This window comes from Sciurus vulgaris (genome assembly GCF_902686455.1).
Source record: "Sciurus vulgaris genome assembly, chromosome: 3".
In the NCBI taxonomy this organism is placed as follows: Eukaryota; Metazoa; Chordata; class Mammalia; order Rodentia; family Sciuridae; genus Sciurus; species Sciurus vulgaris.
The window spans coordinates 19,138,025-19,159,348 of record NC_136463.1 but is presented as its reverse complement, the minus strand read 5'-3'; the positions used below and the strand labels follow the sequence as shown (position 1 = coordinate 19,159,348).

Genomic DNA, 21,324 nt, shown 5'->3' with positions numbered 1-21,324 from the left:
AGGGAGCCGGGCCTCGACGCCCGCCCTCACCCCCGTACCCCAGGAGCCGTACCTAGTCCAGGAGGGGCTGGGGGGCCCCCATGGAGGTGAGAGACGGAGACACCTGCCCTCCCCTTCACCTCCAAGGCCTGAGGGAGGGATTTGAGGTAGCGGGTGGAGAAGCGCAGGGCCCCGGGGACGTGGGGGCGGCTAGGCTTGGAGGATGGCGACGGGAGAAGAGGCTGAGGGGCGGGCGCGTCCCCAGATGTGGTTCTCTAAGGAGGCCGGGACCGGCGGGAGAGGGCGGGTCGCCGGTGAGGAGCAACGAGGGGGCGCCCGGTCCGTGTCGCTGCGACGGGTGGGGGTCTCGGCAACAGGGCTGGCCGGGGCGAGGGGTCCCTGCGTGGGCTGAGTAGACGGAGTAGACGGGCAAACTGGGTCTGAGGTCGCTGCGGCGCCCTGGAGGCGCCCTGGAGGCGACCTGGCGGCGACGTAGCTGCCGCTGGAACCCGTCGGGTGGCGGAGACGCTGGGACCGAGCCGGCGTCGTGGGCCTGTCAGGGTTGCCGAGTGCGGCGCCGCGGGGCTAGCGCACAGTGGGCGGGAGGGAAGAGGAGGAAACCCGGGGACAGAGCTGGGGCCGCCGACTTCGTGTCCCCGAAGAGGGTTTGGAATTGAGCTAGTCGAAGAGTCGAGATGGAACAGCCATCTGGTCGCTTGGAGCCTGGCCTTGCGCTGCGTGATGACTTTCTCCCATACCCTTGTTTCCTGCAGCCTAAAGTAGCGTTCCGTGGAGGTGCGAATCGCTGCTGGAACCTCACTGTCGACACCAGCAGCAGATTATCTGATGTATTCAACAGCGTGATGTTGACTGGCTCCACTTCCTTCTATGATTGCTACAAATCGCAGGTCCATTAATAAACTCAGCCCTTTGTTAGACGATTTATTCTAAGGCGAATTCATGCACCCAGGCTGATCCATGGGTGTTTAAGTGGCTTCACAGTTAAGACCAGAAAGAAGCCTGTCACACATTTTAAATATAGTTTGCAGAATACATACTTAAGTATTGGTTTTTGTGGGGTTTTTTTGTTTTTTTGTTTTTTTTTTTCTCCTGTAGCGGGGATTGAACCCAAGGTCACTTCACCACTGAGCTACATCCTAGCCAGCTTTATCTTTTTTATTTCTCACTAAGTTGCTTAGGGCCTCTGGCTTTGAATTTTCTATCCTCCCCCCTTCAGCCTCCCAAACCTTTGGGATTACAGGCAGGCACCACCGCACCCAGCTCATACTTAGTTTTGAAAATAAGGTCAAGAATAAGATTTTTTTATTGACTCTTGTTTCCATTTTGTCTTCAGTATAACATGACATCAATGAATTCATACTTTTTTTTTTCGGTTATTTTTTTTTTTTAATTTTTACAGACTGCATTTTGATTCATTGTACACAAATGAGGTACAACTTTTCATTTCTGTCCTGGTACACAATGTAGATTCTAGATTCACACCATTCGTGTAATCATCCATGTAAGAACAAAATATATTTTTTCATTTCAAGACTTTATTGCAAATATCTTTTCATTTCAAACATAACTTTTGATCATTTAAAGGCGAATTTTTTTCTTTTTTCTTTGGTTTTGACAATGTCCTTAAGTACATGCTACCACCTACAACATTTATTTTTATTAATGTGTTAAATTAGGCTTAGGGTAATAAAAGTCATGTTCATTTGAGATTATTTAACCAGGACATCAATGTTGGTATTGTTATACTTTAAATTATAACAATATATCAAAAATTTTAACCCACACAACAACCTTGTATTTTTCCCACTGTACAGATTGAGAAACTGAGGCACAGAGATTTTTGTCCTAAATGACAAACCCCTAGTGGAACCTAGCACCAGACTTCTGCTCTCCATAATGTTTACAATTCTATAAAAATTTACTTGGACTTAATTTCAATGAACTGTTTTAAATATATCAGTGATATAAGTGGTACCTTTTGCAGTTGCCCTATATTTGCATATTTTCAGAAAATATTTTAACTGAAAAGAATCCAGATATTTCAAATAGTTACGTTTGAATATACCACATTGCCTTATCCAAGAATACAAAAGTTAAATCGATTTTTTAAAAAGGATTTAACTTTTCTAACTTTAAGAACTTATTTTATATAATCCACTCCCTGGCCTTTTTTTTTTTCCTTTTTTTTTTTTTCTCCAAGAGGTGCTGGGGATTGAACCCAGGGCCTTTACCACTGAGCTGCATACATCCCCAGCCCCAGAATGTTTTACAGTATAAAATGTATTTGAAGGAATACTCCTAAAATATATTTAATTAATTACAAACACTGCTATTACACAAACTGAAAATGTTCCATTTGTTTAAACAAGTATTTCATATTTGTTTATTTGCAGTACTGTGAATTGAACCCAGCAGTGCTCTACCACTTTACCTTTTTTATTTAAAAAAAAATTTTTTTTGAGGCAGGTTCTTGTTCACTTGCTGAGGCTCTCTAACTTGATACACCTGCCTCAGCATCACCAGGGATTACAAGTGTGCACCCGCATCTAGCCCTCTTTTAAATTAAAAAACATTTTTTAAAGATGTATGTAAGAACCCAAGGCCTTGTTCATGCTAGGCTAAACAAGCACTCTACCAGCAAGCTACTTCCCTAACCCTTAAGCAACTATTTCAAAAAGATAAGCAAGTATTTATGTCACTTTAGACACATCGCCACTAAAAAAAAAAAAAAAAAAAAAAAAGTTAAAATAGGCCTATGATAAAGAGATAAAGGATTAAAATTAATTCTAAAGGTTGTAATGGTAAAGACTTTGTTGGGGCTGGGGATAAAACTCAGTGGTGAAGTGCTTCCCTAGCATGTGTGAGGCCCTGCATTTGATCGCCAGCACTTGCGGGGGAAAAAAAGGCATCATAAAAGTTGTTGCTGGGCAGGGATTGTGGCTCAGGGGTAGAGCGCTTGCTTAGCACTCATGAGGTACTGGGTTCGATCCTCAACACCACAAAACTAAATAAAGTTATTATAAAAAAATCCACTTAAAGTGTTGCTAACTAACAAATTCTGGAAAGGTAGATTTTAGTGGCACTCTCTGAAGAACCCCTCTGTGTCTCAGTTTCCTCAGTGTGAGAATAGTCACAAGTTATAAACAAAAACTATATAAGTTTTAAATAATAACCAAAATTTAAACAAACAATTGTAAATATTTTGAGATTCTTGGTTGAGAGATTAAAAGTATTTTTTTAATTTTCATTTTTGCTGATAATAGTATAAACCCAGTATTGTATATTTATAATATTTTTAAATTATGTCTAGTAAAAATAAAAATTTTAGTTGTAGAAGGACATAAAACCTTCATTTTTATTAATTTATTTTTATGTGGTTCTGAGGATTGAACCCATTGCCTCACACATCAGGCAAGCACTCTACCACTGAGCCACAACCCCAGTGCCCCCCAAAATTTTTAAAAACACTTTGATCTATATATGTGTCTTTTCTTCTTGTATAAATTTTGATTAGAATAAAAGCAACTTAAAAATACTTTTAGCCACATGCAGTGGTATGTCCTTGTAATCCCAACTACTCAAGAGGCGAGGTGGAGGCAGTAATATCACATGAGCCCAAGAGTTCAAGGCCAGCCTGGGCAACACCTCTTGAAAAAAATTTAAAAAGCAACACATACACATTTTTAGTGGCTGGGAACTCAGTGGTAAAGTGTGTACAAGGCTCTGCATTCAGTCCCTAGCACCCAAAACACCCCCGAATCCCATCAACACATTTTTAGCCAGTCATGTTTCTTCTCTATTTATAAGAAAATACTGTTTCCATTTTGTTTATGTCAGGATATAGATATTACATCTCAAGTTTTACTATTTCCTTGTTTAAGGAGTTAAACTCTCAGACTTTTTTTCTCTTTCCTGGTTTTGCAGCACTGGTGATTAAACCTAAGACCTTGCCCATGCTAGGCAGCTAGGCAATTGCTCTATGTTGGGCTGCATCCCCAGCCCACTTTCAGAGTTTTTTCCCTCCTTACTAGGGTAAACCACTGAGCCATATCCCCATCCCTTTTTTATTTATTTTTTAAATTTTTAGATAGGGTCTAAGTTGTTTAGGGCCTCACTAAGTTGCTAAGGCTGTCCTCAAACTTGTGATCCTCCTGCCTCAGCCTCCTAAGTTGCAAAGCTTATAGGTGTGTGCCACTGGGCCCAGCTAGACTTTTGTAATGAAGTATTTTCTTGATAAAGAATGTCTAGATTACTTTAACCGTTTTTTGTCTGTTGCTTGTTAAGTTCATTGACTTTTAAATTATTTTCACAGTACCTTAATCCCTTTTGGAAGGATGCAGAATTTTAAATAATTCACTAACCTGTTAAAATCCAGACTTTTTATCATCTTTACTCAGTTGACCAGAAAAAGAAAAATGAGTTTGTATTCTTTTTCTAATTGTAGTGTTATCATTAAAATTTCTGTAGAGATCATAATGTTTTTATATATGACTTTATTTTTTAATATCTCTTAGAAATAAAAAGTAAGCCAAAAGTTAAAACTAACTATATAAAAGACTCTTGACTGAAAGTAAGAAGATCTAGAGTTTTGGTTTAATTTTATCCTAGCTGAGTGCAGTGGCCCACGCCTATAATCCCAGTGGCTTGGGAGACCGAGGCAGGAGGATCAAGAATTCAAAGCCAGCCTCAGTAAAAGCAAAGCAGTGAACAATTCAGTGAAACCCTGGTTCTAAATAAAATACAAAATAGGGCTGGGAATGTGGTTCAGTGGTCGAGTGCCCCTGAGTTCAATCCCTGGTACCAAAAAAATTTAAAAAAAAAAAGTTGTCCTGTATTGACTATTTTGTTGCCTTAGTTTCCTTGTTTTTAAAATAGAAATAATACTAATGTCACAAGGTTGACTAAATATAATAGTGTATGTGTAATTTCTTTGAAAATCTAAAAATTCTATGTAGTATAACACTGCCAAAGCTGACTTTATTCCTGAAATGACAGATTGGCTTAACATTCCAAAATTAATTAATAGGAATAAAATAAATATTAACAATAATCTTTCACACAGATTGGAAGCATTAAGATCAATTCCATATGTGATTTATTTAAAATAACACAGTATTATTTGCAGATCTGACCAGTACCCATTTCTGTAAATAAAGTTTTATTGCAACGCAGACATGCCTACTTGTTTATATATGGTCTGCGGATGGCTAGAACAACAAAGTTCATGAATTTCAACTGAAATCTTACTTACCAGCTAATCCAGAATATTTACTCTTCTGGCCTTTCACAGAAAAATTTCACCAATCTCTGGTATAAAGTAAGGTTAAGTAACTAAGTCTAAATTTGAATGTAATTCTCCCAACTATTATACCTGTATTATTCTAAATTCTAATTATTTTGCTAATATTCTGTAATAAAGTTGGAGCTTTTTTCTATTTTTTCTTTCCTTTTTTTTTTTTTTTTGGTTGTTGTTGTTGCAGTACTTGGGATTGAACCCAGAGTCTCACACATGCTAGGCAAACTATCACTGACCACTGAGCATGTCTCCCAGTCCTGTTAATTTTGTTGTTTTTTTTTTTTTTTTTGGAGACAGGGTCTTGCTAAATTGCCTGGGCTCCTGGGTAGCTGAGATTATAGGTGTGCACCATCAAACAAGGCTATAAACCAAGTTTTGATGTGTCTAATATACAAACTTTTCTTTAAAATTTCAGAATGAAGACAATATAGACCTAAGGCAGACCTACACTCCACTTTCTTCATCCACAGAATATGCAAGTTCTATAGAATCTTCACTTTTCTATGCACCATGGTCTACTTATGGAGATGATATTAAACAACCTTCTAATTCTCAGATGAATGTAAAGAACAGGTAAATTAATAAGTTAGATTTCTCAAGCTAAATGAGGTTTTTTATTTTTATTTTTTTTTTTTTGTGTGTGGTACTGGGGATCGAACCCAGGGCCTCGTGCTTGCAAGGCAAGCACTCTACCAACTGAGCTATATCCTCAACTCCTATTTTGTTTTGTTTGTTATTACACAGGAACTAAGGTCTAATTAGCTTTCTGTTCTATACATAAGCATTTTAATGTTGTGACATTAAACTTTTATGTTTATCAAACTTTTAGAAAAGCCTAAACTCCTTGTATTTGTGTATAATTTTTAGTTTATTACTTTTAAAGTTTATTAGAACCTTTAGTAAATAAATTTTAAATTCCTCTTTCTAAAGATAGTTAAACTAGCCTCAGCAATGGCAAAGATTAAGCAATTTAGTGAGACCCTGTCTCTAAATAAAATACAAAATAGGGTGGGAGATGTGGCTCAGTGGTTTAGTGCCCCTGAGTTCAATCCCCAGTACCAAAAAAAAAAAAAAAAAGGAGTTAAAATTTTTAGATTGTTTTTATCCACTTCTACGTTTTCAGTAATTATTTTCCTTCATCAATGTCCAACAAACAGGGTTTTACCAAACAAAATTTTAAGATTATTTTGCTATTCTACAAATAATAAGGAACTACTATATGTGACAGACTCTCCTACTAGAGATACTATAATTAACATGCAAGTATTTTACCTGACTTTATAATCTTACAGTCATAATGATGATGATGATGATGTGACATACCAGGCACTGCTAGAATAATGAGGGTTAAAAAAAAAAAAAAAAGGATGGGCTGGGGATATACCTCAGTTGGTAAAGTGCTTGCCTCCCATGCACAGGGCCCTGGGTTCAATCCCCAGTACCACAAAGAGGAAAAAAAAGAAAAGAGGTTGTATAGGATACTATGGGAGCCTCTTAAAAAGAGAAGCTCAAGGGAATGACATCCAACTTTATTTTAATTATAAGGCAGCTGTTGTAGTTTAAGAAAAAAAATAGTTACTTAGCCAGGTGTGGTGGTGCACACCTGTAATCCCAGTGACTCGGGAGGCTGAGGCAGGAGGATCGCAAGTTCAAAGCCAGCCTCAGCAATGGTGAGGCGCTAAGCAACTCAGTGAGACCCTGTCTCTAAATAAAATACAAAATAGTTCTGGGGATGTGGCTCAGTGGTCAAGTGTCCCTAAGTTCAGTTCCCAGTACCAAAAAGAAAAAAAAAAGTTGTTGAATCCTGTTAATGAAAAATTGTTAAAAATTAAAAATTTGTGCTGGGCACAGTAGCACACACTTGTAATCCCAGCAACTTGGGAGACTGAGGCAGGAGGATACCAAGTTCAAAGCCAACCTCAGCAGATTACCAACTCAGTGAGACCTTGTCTCAAAGTAAAATATAAAAAAGGACTGGGGATGTGACTCAGTGGTTAAGTACCCCTGTGTTCAATCCCTGGTACCAAAAAAAAAAAAAAAAAAAAATTGTGGTAAATTCTCTAAATGATTTTACTAAAAGAGTGTACATTATGTGATAATTAATTCTACCTAATATGTGTGTGTGTATGTATAATATATACTTTTTTTTGTACTGAGGCTTTGATATGTGCTATTAAGGAATTCAAACTTAACACAAATATATATAAGGAAAAGTGAAAGTCCACCTTAATCCTATCCTTACCCCAATAACAACTTTTAACAATTTGATATGTATTGCATAGAATATTTTCTTAGATATATACTAATACATTATTATTCCAAAAAACTTCTATGTTGAATTTTTGTGAAATAACAATTTAGTAGAAAAAAGTATTAGACTTGGTGGAAAACAGTTTGTTTAGCATGTGTATAGTTTGGCAAGTAACAGAGCCTTGCAAAATGCAGGTTTCTTAATATCTCCAAATGATAATCTATTCAACCAATAATAAGTAAATGATTACTAATGCCTACCCTTCTGATGAAGATCAATTAAATATTTGAGTGTAAGGTATTTTTATTTCTAAAACATCCCAACTTTGAAATGTTGGAAATAAAATATAAGAAGCAAGAAGTAACATTTTAAAACAAGAAAGTATTATTTCAAGGAAGGAATTATCAAAAAACCATAAGAAGTAAAATATACCAATTTTCTATGTGCTTATTATGGTTTTTATATTTTGAATTAGAGTATTAGTTACTAGGTGGGATTTCAAGGGACACAGGACTCCAACCAGTCACTACTTTGGCAAGGATTTAAGGATAATCCTAAAATCTGTTATATGTAAGGGACAGCTGCAAAATCACCCTGGAATCTAGGATGACCATATGTCTCACTTTTTAATCTAATATATAGTATAAAGAATCACAAAAAGAGAGCAGCAGGTTCATATGATTTTTCAAATCACAAATTAAGAAACTAAGCAACTGTTGATGGAATGAGGGATAATAGGACCAGACATGCTTTCAGGAGTAGCTGTGGTACTGTGTCTGCATACTATAAGTCAGAGAATTGCATGTGTTATGGAGAAATAAGAGGTAAGCATACATTGTGACTAAATATAGAATTTGAAATGAAGGAGGAATATTTATGTAGGATAGACACCATGCCTAAGTAGAATATATTCTTGAGCTCTGGTCCCCCTTTATTTGAAATGATGTAGAGTCAGTCCAAATATCTTACAAAAATTATGATAGAATATGTCTGGAAGGAGAAATCAACATGCAGTATTTTAACATGAATAAAACAGTTTACATATGATTTTATTTTTAGGATTCAAACTGAAAGAAATGACTATGGCAGTGAAACTGACTTATATGGACTTGTGTCTAACATTCTGGAAGAACAAGATAAGTCACAGCCATATTTTGCTGAAGGGTTAGTATGTTATATAACCTTCATACTGCACAATAATTTTTTAAATTCACATATACGAGGTTACTCTGTTACTAACTTTAATTTTTATTTAATAATCATCTGACTGCAGACTAATTATTTGTTTCTAGAAGCCTTGATTTTGCTGGGGCTGGGGTTGTAGCTCAGTAGCAGAGTGCTTGCCTAGCACATGCAAGGCACTGGGTTTGATCCTTAGCACCACATAAAAATAAACAAATATAATAAAGGCATGCTGTCCATCTGCAACAAACAAAAATTAAAAAAAAAAAGACGACTTGATTTTGCTAAAGTATTTGCCATACAATTGAAAGTTCAGTTTACAGTTCAATTTGCTTAAGAACTTTCACTTGAAAAATTATTTCTTTAAAATTATTTTTATATATATTTTTAGTTATTGATGGACCTTTATCTTATTCATTTATTTATATGTGGTGCTAAGAATCGAACCCAGTGCCTCACACATGCTAGGCAAGTGCTCTACCACTGAACCACAACCCCAGACCTGAAAAATTATTCTTTATAATTCAGAGCTATTTCCCTTGAATTCATGAGCAAAAGTTTGACTTAAAAAATATAAATTCCAGCTAGGCATGGTGGTACATGCCTGTAATCCCAGCAGCTTGGCAGGCTGAGGCAGGTGAATCACAAGTTCACATCTAGCTAGCCTCAGCAACTTAAGGGCCCTAAGCAACTTAGTGAGACCCTCTCTCAAAATAAAATATAAAAAAGGCTGGGGATATGGCTCAGTGGTTAAGCACCCTTGATCTCATCCATGCCCCCAGACAAAAAAAAAAGAAAAAGAAAAAGAATGTTTTGAGTGTGTGTGTATTGCAAAGAATAAAACTCATTTCTCATTGAAGAAATACATATGGATTTTATGTATGTGGTAGATGTGGTAGAAGCCTTTTAAATATGTTATAATTGTTTTATTTGGGTGTGGAAGCCATATTACCCAATTTATTCATAAATAGGGAAGTATGCTACACACATGTAATCAACTAAAATGTTTTAATTTCAAAAATAGTTATAGCAAAACACATCTTTTTTCATTATAAAATTTGGATCAACAACATTAGATTACTATAGATAAACAGTTCATCTAAGACACTGAAGTTGTCAGCTATAGGCCTCTTGGAAAAGTACAGTGAAGACATTAAGATTAAAATGCATACAGTCACCGTTGCTTAAGGATGGGGGCAGGTTCTGAGAAATACATTGCTATTTCAGCTTCATGTAAATAAACATCATAGAGTGTGCCTAAACACACTCTAGATGATTTGGGTTATTCACTCAACATGGCCTTTTGATGCAATCAATAGACATGATAACCGCAAGATGCAGCGAGTGCTACTGGTGTAACACTCTAAATAACAATAAAAGGTATAGTAGTAGAATGAACCCATAAATCAGTTAAAGACACTATCACTATCCTATCTAGTATTATATAATGTACATGATTAGATGTGCTAATCTTTTATGTGACTTGTGGTGCAGTTGGTTTGTTTCTACCAGTGTCACAAACGTGAGTAATGTGCTATGGGGATGTTATAATGACTGTGACAATCACTGAGCAACAGAAACTTTTTAGCTCCATTATAATCTTAGACATCTGACATATGTGGTCTGCTGTTGTCTGAAATACCTTTATTTGGGGCATATCTATTTATAGAGCATATAGCACATTTCACATGATAATTATCTGGAGTTAATGATAACTTTTAAGGCAAGGTTGGAAAATATTTGAAAATGGTGAGGTGGGGGAAGATAAATGTTTTTGAAAGTTTTTCCTGCCTTTTCCCCCTGAGAAAATAAAGTCTTTAAAACTTAAGTTGTAATTAAATATATTTACTTGTTCTAGGACCTGCTCCACCAATTTAAAGTCAGTTTGGCCAATGAACACAAGCAGATTTGTAGATCACCATGACCTCTTGACAGAAACCAAAAGGCCAATAGATACAGCTATCTCTCAGCAAGCTTTTTATAGTGGTGAATCTGTGTCAGCAGTGGAAAAGCAATACTTGCATAATAGTAATCTCACACCACAACAAAAAATAGATGAACTTTATCATGGATTTACTGGATTAGACCTTGAAGAACAATGGATATACCCCTCACGAAGTGATCATTCTAACTGTTACAATATTCAGACGAATGATACAGCTAAGGCAACATTCCAAGAATATCCATTTATCAAAAACTGTTTTACACCACAAACTGGTCTGTCTGATATCATGAAAGAATCAGGAATTGATACTTACCCTTATGGAAGAGAGAAAATATGTGCTAAAGGTCTTGAAGCACCATTACAACAAAAAAGAGCAGAGATGTTTCTTTCCCAATTTAGTAGATACAATGAAAATGCAGATTATTGTAGATACCCAGAATATGCTCATCCTAACAAGGCTAAGCTTAATAAATGTTCAAACTTTAGTGTCCAGGATGGTAAAAAATTAGCCAATGGCACACCTGAAACACCAACTGTAGAAGCAGATGCCTATACAAAGTTATTTCAGGTTAAACCAGCAAATCAGAAAAAAATGGAGGAAACATTACCTGACCAGCAGAATTTCACATTTCCAAAAACCACACCACATTTGACTGAAAAACAGTTTGCAAAGGAAGCAGCATTCACTGCTGATTTTGGCTTAAAATCAGAATATGGACTAAAACCTCACACAGCTTGTCCAGCTAATAATGATTTTGCTAATGTCACAGAAAAGCAACAGTTTGCTAAACCTGATCCCCCAAATTCTGAGTATTTTAAATCAGTGAATTTATTATCAAACTCAGCAACATCTTCAGGAGGTATCAATTTAAACAGACCAACTTGGATGAATATTCAAACAAAAAATAACACTCCTATTCCTTATAGAAATCAAGGTAACTTGATGAAATTAAATAGTCATTTAAGTGCAGCTTCAAAAGGTTCTAACCATTCTTCAGATTTCCCCCAACTATCATCTACAAATTTAACCCCAAATAGCAATTTATTTCAGAAGTATTGCCAAGAAAACCCTTCAGCATTTTCTAGTTTTGATTTCAGTTACAATGGTGCAGAAAGAATTCAATCTATCAATCACATGGAAGGACTGACAAAGACTGGAGAAGAAAATCTCTTTGAATCGGTTACAGATAAAAAAATAAAGCAGCCAAATGGATTTTGTGATAATTATTCAGCTCAGCAGTATGGGATCATTGAAAATGTAAACAAACATAATTTTCAAGCCAAGCCCCAGAGTGGACATTATGATCCTGAGGAAGGTCCAAAGCATTTAGATGGCTTATCTCAAAATACATATCAAGATCTATTGGAGTCACAGGGTCATTTTAATAGCCACCGACAAGGAAGTGGAGACAGCAATATTAATAGCCGTGTGAATCGCACACAGGCATCATGCTTTTCTAATAATTATATGATGGGAGATTTAAGGCATAATCAGGGTTTTCAACAACTTGGTTCAAATGGATTTCCCCTAAGATCCACCCACCCATTTGGCCATTCAGTTGTTCCACTGTTGGATTCCTATGATTTGTTTTCTTATGATGACTTAAGCCATTTATACCCTTATTTTAATGATATGATGTATGGTGATAATTCCTTTTCTGGTTTCGTGCCAACTTTTGGATTTCAAAGACCAATTAAAACTAGAAGTGGACCAGCCAGTGAACTTCATATTCGTCTAGAAGAGTGCTATGAACAATGGAGAGCATTAGAAAAGGAGAGAAAAAAGGTAACAGAATTATCCATTTAGGAGTAATGTTCCCTCTGCCAGTTTTTACTTTGTTTACCTTACTATAGTTTAAAGACTATTTTGCCTTGCCGGGCATGATGGCACATGCCTATAATCACAATGACTCTGGAGGTTAAGACAGGAGGATCTCAAATTCAAGGCCAGTCTCAGCAACTTGGTGAGAACTTGTTTCAAAATAAGAAAGGATTGGGGATGTGGCTCAGTGGGTTCAATCTCCAGTAATTCTTTTTTAGTTGTAGGTGGACACATGTCTTTTTATTTTTATGTGGTACTGAGAATTGAATCTGCAGGCGCCCTACCACTGAACTGCAACCACAGCCCACTTGCCTTCTTTTAAAGCTGAATTATTCTATAATGTATAGTATTTAAGTTCATAACTATAAGGAATTAACTAGATTATTTACAGACTAAAGCTTAAGTTTCAAAAATAACTTATCCATATTCTAATTTTAAAAGTTTATCTCTGAAGTAGATTTGTTTCTCTTGTTAGGTTAAAAGTTTCTTTGAATTTTTATTATTATTATTTTGGTACTGGGGTTGAGTCCAGGGGGTACTTAATTATTGAGCCACATTCCTAGCCCTTTTTATTTATTTAGGGCCTCACTAAGTTGCTGAGACTGGTTTTCAACTTGTGATCCTCCGACCTCAGCCTCCCAAATTGCTGCGATTACAGGTGTGCCCTGCCACACCTCGTATGAATTCTATTAATATTAAACTGTTGGAGTAATCAAGTATTTTGTATGTATTGGGACAGAAAAATACTTTAGTATGTGGTTTATATTTATTATCTTTTGATACCGAATCAGAATTTTTATTTAAAGGAGTAAGTTTCTGTTTATTTCTTAGGACTATGAAAAATATTCACAGTTGAATTCTATTTAGGAAATTCAGCATCTAATGATTATACAATTTTTTACAGACTGAATTAGCTCTTGCCAAGAATTATCCAGGGAAAAAAGTATCCAGTACTAACAATACTCCAATTCCAAGGCTGACCTCCAACCCATCTAGAGTTGATCGCTTAATTGTGGATGAACTTCGAGAACAAGCCAGAGTAAGCTACAATAGTCGAGTTTTAAATTGCTCATAAAATTTTAAAATTTTCAGCAAGTAAGAGTTCTGAAGGATTTTTTTTTTATTTAAAATTTTTTTTTAGTTATAGATGGACACAATACCTTTATTTATTTTTGTGTGATGCTGAGGATTGAACCCAGTGCCTCACACGTGCTAGGCAAGCACTCTACCACTGAGCTACAACCTCCAGCCCCTAAAGGATTTTTAAATAACAATTGTGTTGGTTAACTCTGAAATATTCTTTTCTTGTTTGTTTCTAAAACTCTGATTAATATTTAGGAAAAGGAAAACAGTCCCACTTAAATAATTTAAAAGTAACTTGAGTAATTTAATTACAAATCCACATTGGCAATTGAACTAACCCTCACAGAATATTTTATTTTTCAAGGTACCAGGGATTGAACTCAGAGGCACTTACTTGACCACTGAGCTACATCCCCAGCCTTATTTTCCATTTTGAGGCAGAGTTTGACTAAGTTGCCCAGGCTGACCTTGAACTTGCCTCACCTTCCAGAGTAGCGAGGATTATAGGCCTGTGCCCCTATAACTGGCAGAAGATATATTTTTTAAAAGTAAAAACCAGCCAAATGTGGTGTCACATGCCTGTAATCCCAGCAGCTCAGAAAACTGAGGTCCATAGGACAGCCTTAGCAATTTAGGGAGGCCCTAAGCAACTTAGCAGTCTCTGTCTCAAAATGAAAAATAAAAAGGGCTGGGGGTGTAGCATAGCATTAGAGACCATGGGTTCAATTCCTGGTATCACAAAAGGAAGAAAAATTAAAATATATATTTGTTTTTTAGCTTAGTTATGATAGGAAATTGACAGGGAATTACCATATTTGATTCCATTTTCAGTTTTTAATTTTTATTCCATTTTCTTGAGTTATTCAACTCACATTAAGTATATCCATTAAGGGGCTCTGGTTGTAGCTCTGTGGTAGAGTGTTTGCCTAGCATGTGTGAGGCACTGGGTTTACTCTTCAGTACCATGTAACAAATAAATAAAGGTATTGTGTCCGTCTATAACTAAAAAAAATTTTTTAAAAGTATATTCATCAGAGCTGGGGAATATAGCTCAGTTGGTATAGTGCTTGCCTCGCAAGCACATAGGCCCTGGGTTCAAATCCCTGGCACCACATACACACACACAAAAAAGTATATTCAGCAGGGGCTGTGATTGTGGCTCAGTGGTAGAGTGCTCATCTAGCATGTGAGACACTGGGTTCGATTCTCAGCACCACATAGAAATAAAATAAAAATAAATTTCCATCAACAACTAAAAAAAATACTAAAAAGTATATCCATCAGTGTATTAAATACTGATAAGCTAGATAAGTAGGTATAATTTTACAAATTATAAGTAGGTATAATTTTGTTTTGGAAGAGTATTATGTCATTTCAAACAAATATAAAGAATCCTGATGTTAAGTCATGTTGTAATTTTTTAAAAATAATTTTTAGTTGTCAATGGACCTTTATTTTATTCATTTATTTATATGTGGTACTGAGAATGGAACCCAGTGCATCACACATGGTAGGCAAGCATTCTACCACTGAGCTACAACCCCAGCTCCTTCATATTGTAATTTAATGAGCAATCTTCCTATTATTTTTAATTTCAGAATTTTCTGAGCAACTTAAGAGTAGCTATCCATTTTTTCTTTTTTAAGCTTGCTCTTTTAAAGACTTAAATTGTTTTTCAAATAAAATTTGACAAAAGATACACATGCTAGGCAAACACTCTACCACTGAGCTACAACCCCAGCCCCTTAATAGATGCACTTAATGTGTGTTGAATAACTCAAGAATGCAGGATCAAAAGAAATGCACTTCAAAAAAGAAAAGAAAAAAAAAGAATGCAGGGTCGAAAAAATCAAATATGGTAATTCCCTGTTTTTTCTTTTACCATGAACTCTTTTTTTAATATATATTTTTAGTCATAGATGGACACAATACCTTTTTTTTTAATTTTTATGTGATGCTGAGATTGAACCCAGTGCCTCACAAGTCCTAGGCAAGCACTCTTATTTAGAAATATATAATTAGTAGTTTCCTGGAGTTTGTTTTGTTTTTTGTTACTCCCTTTGGTTTTTGATATCCCCTTTTAACTCAAATTCTTTGCCTTTACATAATACCCCTTAACAATGCTAACAATGTTCTTATTTGCAGGCTGTTGTTTTATCTGCCAAAAACAGTATCAGATTTTATATTTGCATTCTTTTTTTATTATTGTTTTAGTTGTCAATGGACCTTTATTTTATTTATTTATTTATATGCAGTGCTGAGGATGGAACCCAGGGCCTCACACATGCCAGGCAAGCACTACCACTGAGCCATAACCTAAGCCCCTTATATTTGCATTCTTAATGACGTGGACATGTTTGAATATTTGACTCTCATTTTTGCTTATTCTCAGTAATCGACTATGAAGTTCTTGGAATTAACATACACAAATAATTATAAATTCTCACTTTCGTTTTTGTTTCTCCTAGCATGGTGCGAGGACACAGTAACATTCATTTTCATTTATTTATTTATCGAATGGTTTATTTTTTTTTTATTTTTAGTTTTTTTTGCTCTCATCTCTATTCTGCTTCACTGAAGGTTTGTTTTTATTAAGTTTGTCGGGCCAAGGTAGTTACATGCCTTATCAAAATTGAAAATGTTTCTCTCAGGTTGTGACTTTACTAGGCAAAATGGAACGTCTTCGAAGCTCTCCACTTCATGCCAATATCTCTACTGCTCTTGATAGACACTTGGAGTCCATTCACATTGTACAGTCACGTAGAAAAGATGAAATTGTTAATGCTTCAAATCGGCAAAGGCAAGGAGTGCCTAGATGCCAAGATGAAAGAGGTACAAATATTAATGCAGATTATTTTTACAAGGCTACGTGATAATTTCAATATTAATAAAATCAGATTCTGGGATTAAAAGGTTGGATTTCTAAAATTAACACTTATCTAAAGAACCAATTGGTGCTGGTGCAGGGCTCAGTGGCACACACTAGTAATTCCTGCTTCTTGGGAGGCTAAGGCAGGATTGCACGTCCGAGGCCAGCCTGAGCAATTTTGTGAGACTCTATCTCAAAATAAGGAATGAAAAGGGTCAGGGATGTAATTCAGTGGTAGAATGCCCCTGGGTTCCAGTACTGAAAAAAAGGTGGGTGATAAATGACCTCCATACTTATTTATTCCAAAAGTACTTTGTTCTAGCTTAATTTTATCTATTAAATTGTAATACCTGTCTTAAGATAGTCTGTTTTACCTAAAGTATAGTCATTGTCATACAAGCCAGAAAAAAATGTATAAATACTTTTTAAAGTATTTTAAAAACGGAGTACTTTAGTTAGCTCAATCAATAGCCATTCTTTTTATAAAAATAATGCTTGAAGGCTGGTGTGGTGGCATATATCTGTAATCCCAGCAACCTGGGAGGCTGAGGCAGCAGGATCCCAGGTTCGAGACCAGCCTCAGCCATTTAGTGAGGGCCTGAGCAACCTAGTGAGACCCTGTCTTTAAAATATAAAAGGACTGAGGATGTAGCTCAGTGATAGAGTACCCCCTGGATTCAATTCCCAGTACCATTTTTAAAAAAAGGAAGAGTTAAGGGATATTTAAATGGTATCTAATATGAAACGACTCTGTTTCTTTTACAGATGTTTTTGCCCTTGCTTCAGCAATTAAAGAGATGTGTGTGGCTACTCGGAAAGCACGCACTACTCTATGGTGCGCGCTGCAGATGACCTTGCCCAAAACAGCAAGTACAGCTGGTCAAGCAGATGTGGAAAAGGCTTTCCAAGATATAGTAAACTGTGAAGAAAAAGTCCATGAAAGCGTAAATAGTAGCAATCCAATGAACCAGAGAGGTGAAACAAACAAACATTAAGGAAATGCCAGCAGAAGGAAGAATTAAAAAGCTGATAAGTAAATGTATCAAGACATGCTAAAATTTTTAATGAACTTGTCAAACTTTCAGTACGTTAATTTTCTTTCAGATTTAAAGTTAATACCTTAATGAAGTCTAACTTCTATTTAAAAAACTACTTGGAATGAATGAGATACAGTTTAAGAAAAACTCAAAGGTAAAGTTGACTATTCTAGGAGTTCTGAGTAGTCAAAGATAACAAGTTTATTTAAGTAAATTATTTCCTAACAGCTAAAATATTGCTTAATCCCATTCTGCAGTGCAGGTAAATGCAAATATGAATTTCTTCTAGGAGATAAGTTTCATTTAGTTCTGTCTTAGTAAGTATAATTCCAAATAATGAATCTTTAAGTGACTGTAACCCAATTAAGGCTACAGTCTAGTAACCAAGACAAGTTTTGATTGTGATATAAAAGTGTTTTCCTTACAAAACTGGATAATACCTAGGACACAAAGGAAAACAGGGACAAACCCAATATTCATGTTAATTTAAAATAACTACCATATTTATAAATTTGAAATCTTAGTGTCTAAGTATATGGAGGGAAATGCATCTGATTCTCCTAAATTAGTGATAAAATGCCAGTGTAAAAACCATGCAAGTTACTGAATATAAAACCTGTTCAAATCATTTGTGTATATTCTTTAAAATTTAATTTTACTATCAATTATTAAATATTTCCAATTTTAAAGTATTTAAATTGAATCAAAACAAAACATTTCCTTTATCTGGATCTTTTAGACTTGATGCACAGTAACTAAAATAATGACTTGTTTTAATACCCTTAGTTTGCTGTCTTTTATGAGGGTATCACGAAGTTCTAAAATGTATTTTTTTAAGGTTAATCTTTAACTAGTTTAGTTTGCAATTGGTTAGTGTATATTTTGTGTAGTTGTGTTCTTTAGTTTGCTTCTGTATTTTTTTAAAAAAGAGCACTTGAAAGGTTGGCTTTTTCTGTTTCTCATCACTTAATATCTTTATATGGAACCCAAGTAATTTATTCATTAATATGAATTGTTGGTATTATGTGACTCAGAAGATCTTGGGTTTTAACATTTCTACATGAGTTAAACTATAATATAATGTACTGATGAAATTTAATTGAAATATCCTTGACTAGAAACACTAATGTTTAAAATGTTGGTGTTTTTCTTAGTTTTAGAAATCCTGATGTTAAAAAAAAAAAGAGTGTAATCACACCACATAAATTTTCTTTAGATGATGTGCGGAAGAAACTGATTGAGAATGCAGGAGTAACTGTAGGGAGAAACATTTTGATCACTGATATGCCTTAGAACTACCCAAATCAATTACATTGAAGGCAGTAAAATAAAACAGATCACCCCACCACAGTCACTGCACAGAAAGTGGTTAAGTTTGACATTAAGACACGTTGGATGTTCTGAAAACAAATATTGTACTGAATTTAGTCTCTCACGAAGAAATAAATTACTTTGTTGAAAATATTTGGTTTCTTTTTTTTACATTTGTATTAGTTTTTAACCTAAAGAGTTGCTTATGTCGTTGGGCGTAGTGGCTCATGCCCGTAATCCCAGCAGCTCAGGAGACTGAGACAGGAGAATTGCAAGTTTGAGATCAACCTCAGTGACTCAGTGAGGCCCTACGGACTTAAGACCCTGTCTCAAAATAAAACAAAATAAGGAAAAGGCTCAGTGGTTAAGTGACCCTGGGTTCAATTCCCAGACTGAAAAAAAAAAATTACTCATGCCAAATTGAGCATAGTGGCACACACCTGTAATCCCAGCTACTCAGGAGGCCAAGGCAGGAGAATCACAAATTTGGCAATTTAGAGAGACTGTCTCAAAATAAAATCAGAGGGCTAGGGATGTACCTCAGTGCCCCAGGTTCAATTAATGTACCACATATACACACAATTACTCATGTCGTAAAATCAACTGAATTTCATTTAACTGATAAGAACTTATGCTAAATTTTAAATTTAATTATTTAACATTTAAGTAATAATGTTGGTAGACTAATCCCATGCATATACTTGGATCTTGCTGACCCTTCAAATATAAATTTTCTCTGCCCATTAATCCATACAAACCAGAATAAAAATTCTCCTGGGTAAACTTTAAATGACAGTGGTCAGATAAATGTAACACCAATCCATTAACAAAACCAAACACTTCAAAAACATTTCTTTGAAATTTTGTTAAATCATGTCACCCAAGAATAGATAATTCTTATATTGTTCCTTTCAATTGTATCCCTCTAGTGGATGATTCTTATGCATTGCACTTCTAAATTCTGACCTATGAAGGCTTAACAAAAAATGATCTATTATGAAATCAGAAGTGACTATAAAGCTGATATTCCCATTTATAATCCAAAGGAATTTGGTATACTCATTATTTTTAAGTGTAATCTTTTTTTTTAAAACATATTGTTTAGTTGTTGATGGACCTTTATTTATTTACTTATATGTGGTGCTGAGAGCCACATCCCCAGCCCTGTACTTATTTTTTAATGGAAAAAGTTTAAAGGAAGATGATATTATACCATATTCCTCCTACTTGAATAATCTGCTACTATAAAATTTTAGAGGGTTAGGAATGTTATGACTAAAACCCAAATTTGACCTAAAACTCAGTTTTACCTAGAAGATATGGTTGTTTAAAGTTTGCCCTTTGTGATATCAGTCATTTCAGATTTAGATGTAAAGGATTTATCACCCAAGTTAAGTGAATAACCTTACTCAAAACCTGCTGAACTGATTTTTTTTTTTTTTTTCTGTTTTAAGCATTAGAATTGTACACTTAACTGTGACATACAAAAAGAGTCCCAGAAGAAAGAACTATTAAATTAAAACAAGTACCCTTCAGGAGTCCATGGATATAATGACAGACTTCATTTCCATGGGTAGCTGGAAAGAATCAGAATAAGACAGAAGATGGTGACTTAAATAAAGTTTATTTTTTAAAAATGTGGTTATTTTTGCAATGCCATGGTTATAGGACTTTATGAAGAGGTAACATTTCCTTTCCTTTAACCATGCTTTTTTATTTTCAACCTTCTGCACAAAGATAAAAGTTTTTGTTAATCTCATAGTTAATGATACAAAATAAAGGTCAGCAAACTTTCTCCAAAGGGCTAGATAGTAAATATTTCAGGTTTTACAAGCCACAATATGGTCTTTAACATGTGTTCTTTATCTTATAACCTCTCAAAAATGTAAAAACCATTTTTAGTTTGTACCATACAAAAAAAGATGGCCAAATTTGCCCTGCAGTTGGTAGTTTGCTGACTCATGGTATAAAATATCTACTTTTTCTTATCAGAGAAAATGCTCTCTTTCGCCTTCTGGACAGTCTACTATTGGCTGAAGTCAAGTAGAGAAGAGCCTTGTTTATAATTGAATGTGGCTTGTGAAAAAGGTAGAAATGGAGACTTCCTGCTCACCTCTGACTCTCCCAGGCAGTTTTCCCATTCATTCACTCATTCAATACATTTGTTAAGCACTTACTATGTACACTCTTAAATATTTTTTGTGTTAGCAAGATTTCCAGTGTTTCTTTTCTTTAAAAGGGCAATTCCTCCAGTTTCTCTAAATCAGGAATTACCAGATCTTAATACTCAGGTTTTAGGGAAAATCAGGATTAAAATTTCTATTGGCACTCAAGAGAATTCATGATTATAAAAAAAAAAAAGAATCTAGCTTAACAATGATTTGTTGCAGTCAATATTGATACATCCCTCTTCATGTCACAGCCTAAATGAGGAAAAATATGTAACTATCTTTACTTAAAAAGATACTTTTTTCTCCCATTGGTTGAAACTTTCTTTAAAAAAGATCTCAGATCTTTAACACATTCCA

At 35.2% G+C, this 21,324-nt stretch overlaps 1 protein-coding gene across 1 annotated transcript; it reads left to right on the top strand.

The window, feature by feature from the left end:
* Positions 1 to 674: 674 nt before the first annotated feature.
* On the top strand, positions 675 to 21,285 carry MEIOC (meiosis specific with coiled-coil domain; the record flags this gene model as incomplete). The annotated part of the gene is made up of 7 exons (XM_079130329.1): positions 675 to 774; positions 5,767 to 5,869; positions 8,607 to 8,711; positions 10,588 to 12,460; positions 13,401 to 13,535; positions 16,231 to 16,411; positions 17,214 to 21,285. The coding sequence occupies 7 exons, from the start codon at positions 675 to 677 to the stop codon at positions 17,441 to 17,443; spliced, it is 2,727 nt and encodes a 908-aa protein (XP_078986455.1). The 3' UTR covers positions 17,444 to 21,285.
* Positions 21,286 to 21,324: the final 39 nt, after the last annotated feature.